The sequence below is a fragment of the Salvelinus sp. IW2-2015 genome, linkage group LG1 (genome assembly GCF_002910315.2).
Source record: "Salvelinus sp. IW2-2015 linkage group LG1, ASM291031v2, whole genome shotgun sequence".
Taxonomy (NCBI): domain Eukaryota; kingdom Metazoa; phylum Chordata; class Actinopteri; order Salmoniformes; family Salmonidae; genus Salvelinus; species Salvelinus sp. IW2-2015.
This window is the reverse complement of record NC_036838.1, coordinates 55,917,672-55,922,182: the sequence shown is the minus strand read 5'-3', so window position 1 is coordinate 55,922,182 and position 4,511 is coordinate 55,917,672. Positions and strand designations below refer to the sequence as shown.

Below are 4,511 nucleotides of genomic sequence, written 5' to 3'. Positions count from 1 at the left end.
ACTGCTGATAATATAAATGTTCATGTTTGAAGTGTAGCATGCATATGGGTTGCCAATGCCATGCTTTGACATCATGCATTTATAAATACATATCATAGTATAAACTATACCTAAAGTGTGTTAATGTAATAGTTAATTTGTTAATTAATTGATGGCATTAACTAAAAGTTTTCCAAAAAATTCCTAAATCCAATTGAGTTATGTCCATATCAAATACATGGAAAGGAATGAAGAGAACTACAGTACRAGAGAAATGTAAGAACTATCTGAACTATCACTAGAACTATCTGCCCTACATGTATTGATACATGATACCAGTGTTTCATTGTTTCGGCACACTACTGTATACCATGCAAGGCCACCGACAGCTACATGTTGGAATAACGCTTCAATCAACAACGGTACAAAGTGACACTTTGTCCTTTCCTCTTTTGATTGCTTTCTGTCAATCAGCGTGTTCTTGATGCTATTGCGCGAATCAACACATGTTCATATGATGTAATACGTTGTGTGAGCTTAACATGCAACTACTGTTACTTTTTGTTTGCATACAAGTAACAGTTTGATGGGATTATTTTCCTGAAATACATACAAGGTAAAGATGAAGGTGTATATAGGTTAGGGTTAGGGTTTGGTCTACATATTGTGACATTTTGACCTGATATCATAACATGCCATGATTTAGTTTTTTTTTTTTACTACAGTACTGTGAGGCATACAGATTGAAGTCATAAGCAATGTAGCTAACCTGCTAATGTAGGTAGTTAGTATTAGATAGATGGTGTGATAAAACTACTGCGTTATTAGATAGATGGTGTGATAAAACTACTGCATTATTAGATAGATGGCGTGATAAATAATCTGCATTTTAGATAGATGGTGTGATAAAACTACTGCATGTATTAGATAGATGGCTGATAAATAACTGCATTATTAGAAGTAATGGTGTGATAAAACGACTGCATTATTAGATAGATGGTGTGATAAAATACTGCATTATTAGATAGATGGTGTGATAAAACTACTGCATTATTAGTAGATGGCGTGATAAATAACTGCATTATTAGATAGATGGTGTGATAAAACGACTGCATTATTAGATAGATGGTGTGATAAAACTACTGCGGTGTTCACAACTGATGGATTTTCTGACAGCATATTGTGCACTCAATGGTGTCCCCATGTCTCCTTCCAGAAGTGCTCTTCCAGAAAGTCCTTGGAGATCATGCCAAGATCTATATAGAGACTGCTGAATATGGCAGGCTGATGAATGTCGCAAAGCATACCATGAAAACGAGTTTTAACATGAGCCCTGATCCAAGGGTGTTTTTCATACTTAAGTCTTTGACATTGTACAGTAATGCAGTTCAAAGTGTAATTAATATTTGTATTATTTGTAAGATGATTTGAAAGGCAACAAGTTGCCAAATACATCTGCTTAGGATTTAAACGCTTATAATCATACTACATGCACAAGGTCTATCCAGAGCCAACTGTAAATGTAATATGCTGTAACTGTGTTCATATTATCTTAATTACACTTTGACACATCCACATGCTGAACAGTCAGGCTGATAACTAATATTACTTCCTTATTTTGAACATTGTGAAAGAGATGTATAGTATAGCCTACTATGTGGACCAACGCTGCAATGAATAGAGTATAAAATACTGAGACAAAAATAATATCAGTACATTTTGGTATATGTTAGATTTCTCAGTTTGTCATGTCCTTGGTTATAATCACTTAAATGATAAACCCATTACATGCCATTCTTGTCATTCTGCAAGCTACCATTGATTGTGTTAATGTTAAGAGAGGGTGTGCTACCATACTCATACTTGTTTGCGTCGGTTATTTTCTGAGCTGCTTCTGCTGCATCGTCAATCACTTGTTTCTCTGCTTGCTCTGTCTCCCGGTGGTAGAAATAGTTAAAGTTGGAGACGATAACAGGGACGGGTAAGGCGATGGTCAACACGCCGGAAATGGCGCAGAGAGTCCCCACCATTTTGCCTCCCAAAGTAGTAGGACACATGTCCCCGTATCCCACAGTGGTCATTGTCACCACAGCCCACCAGAACCCGTCAGGGATACTGACAAACTGTGTGTGGGGCTCGTCCACCTCAGCAAAGTAAATGGCACTGGAGAACAGTATGACTCCAATAAAGAGGAAGAAGATCAGCAGACCCAGCTCCCTCATACTAGCCTTCAGGGTCTGGCCCAGGATCTGAAGTCCCTTGGAGTGTCGCGACAGCTTGAAGATTCGGAAGACTCGCACTARACGGATGATGCGTAAGATGGCCAGTGACATGTTTTGGCTGGAGTTGATGTCTTCATCTGGCGTGGTCCACAGCTCTGTAGCCATGGTTACGAAATAGGGTATTATAGAGACAATGTCAATGGTGTTCATAATGTTGTGGAAGAATTCACTTTTGCTCGGGCAGACCACAAAGCGTACGCCAAGCTCAAAGCAGAACCAAATTATGCAGATGGTTTCCACAATGAAAAAGGGGTCTGTGAAATAGGCGAATAAGTCTTTTTGGACTATAGGAGGACCCTCCTGGGTTCCATTGACACCCAGGGAAAAGGTGGTGATAAAGTCTACGTCGTCACGGAACTCTGGCAGAGTCTCCAGGCAGAAAATGAAGATAGAGATGACAATGACGAAGACAGATACCAAGGCCACTGACCTAGCTGCACTGGAACTCTCCGGATACTCAAACAGGAGCCAGAACTGCTTGTGGACCTCGTTGGTTGGCAACAGCGGCTCGGGTTCTGTTATGAACCCCTCAAGTTCACGGAACTGTTCCATAGCTTCTCTTCCTAACTCATAGAATACTATCTCTCTTGCAAAAATCTCTAAGGGGACGTTGGCCGGTCTTCGGACTTTGCCCCCAGACTGATAGAAGTACAAGATCCCATCGAAGCTGGGACGGTTCCGGTCGAAAAAGTACTCGTTCTTCATCGGGTCAAAGTATTCCATCCTTTTCATGGGGTCTCCCAGCAGGGAGTCTGGAAACTGCGATAAAGTTTTGAGTTGTGTCTCGAACATCATGCCTGAAATATTGATGACCACTTTCTGATCCCTGTCCTCCACTCCCAGTTTCTCCCCAAACAGGTCTTCTTCGTTATCACAGCACTCCTGAACCAGCTTACTGAAGACACTGTCGGTCGGCGAGCCTTCACTGTTCATCAGGAGTTTGAAGTTGGACAGCAGACTGTTGCAGCTAGACGGGTCTTTAGTCGTCCGTATAGGCGTTGTAGAGGGAGAAAACCCCTCTGGCCTGGTCTGGTGCCCACGGTGCTGTGATGGATTTGGTGACATCACACGATTGGTGACAGGGTTCTGATCAGGCGCTGCCTCTGAAGTGGGTGAAGTGGGGTACCCCGAATCACCGGGGACGCCCATGTTGATGCCGATATCATCCATGTTCTCAAAGTTAACCAGTGGCACCTCCATCACTGTCCCTTTGCCAGGGCACTCCTGTGTTCCTCAGCCTGGCTCAGTGCGGTGGGACTGGGATGATGCCACAACCAGCCTGAAGATCCAGCCACGGTCTTCTTAGTCCTGTAGAACATTGAGACAGGTGTATTCAACAGGGTGTTCTGATTCAGATTTCAGCTCCTCGTAATCTGAAAAATAAGATAAAAGAAGAGTTAGGGTTAGTTCCCATCTCCTGCCTCTTTGTGACTGTAAGCAAGACATCTCTCTATATCAGGGATGGGCAACTGGAGTGCCGCATGCATCTCTCTGCCCCATGGCAAAATGTATAGAATTGCAGAAAACCTGGTTTAAAAGTGCAGCATTTTATTTGCGCCCCATGGCAAAATGTATAGAATTGCAGGAAATTGCAGGCCATCAAGATGGGGCCAGTAAAAGGTTTTGCCCGCGAGGTATGTGTGTGTGGGGGGGTTAAGTAGTTTAACCTTTCTAGAACACACGTTCCGCTAGCGGAACCCCCCCAACATTCCGCTGAAAAGGCAGCGTGCGAAATTCAAAAATATTTGAGAAATATGTAACTTTCACACATTAACAAGTACAATACAGCAAATGAAAGATAAACATCTTGTTAATCTACCCATCGTGTCCGATTTTTWAAATGTTTTACAGCGAAAACACAACATATATTTATGTTAGACCACCAAATCCAAAAACACACAGCCATTTTTCCCAGCCAAAGATAGTCACACAAAAGCAGAAATAGAGATAAAATGAATCACTAACCTTTGATAATCTTTATCAGATGACACTCATAGGACATCATGTTACACAATACATTTATGTTTTGTTCGATAATGTGCATATTTATATCCACAAATCTCGGTTAAATGGTCGCCGTTGGAAACGTTATTGGAGTATATATGATAACACATCCTGAAAGATTGGGATTCTCTACTTGAGTTTGACCAGAATTATTCGACTCTTGTCATATAACTTTTTTGAAAGTTTTCGTCGGACGCTTGCCTGCATTCTGTCTCCAGCGTTTGGACACAGGTGTACTACACCATG

General features: G+C 41.7%; 1 protein-coding gene across 2 annotated transcripts; it reads right to left on the bottom strand.

Annotated features, from left to right (window-relative positions):
• Window positions 1–1,586: 1,586 nt before the first annotated feature.
• Window positions 1,587–3,593, bottom strand: LOC111970475 (potassium voltage-gated channel subfamily A member 10). 2 transcript variants are annotated; one of them, XM_023997247.2, is made up of 2 exons: window positions 3,398–3,593; window positions 1,587–3,280 (listed from the first exon to the last, which is right to left on the bottom strand). In XM_023997247.2, the coding sequence occupies exons 1-2, from the start codon at window positions 3,459–3,461 to the stop codon at window positions 1,764–1,766; spliced, it is 1,581 nt and encodes a 526-aa protein (XP_023853015.1). In that variant the 5' UTR covers window positions 3,462–3,593; the 3' UTR covers window positions 1,587–1,763. The 2 variants fall into 2 exon arrangements, with proteins under 2 accessions (XP_023853015.1, XP_023853007.1); XM_023997239.2 differs by having other exon boundaries at window positions 1,587–3,593.
• Window positions 3,594–4,511: the final 918 nt, after the last annotated feature.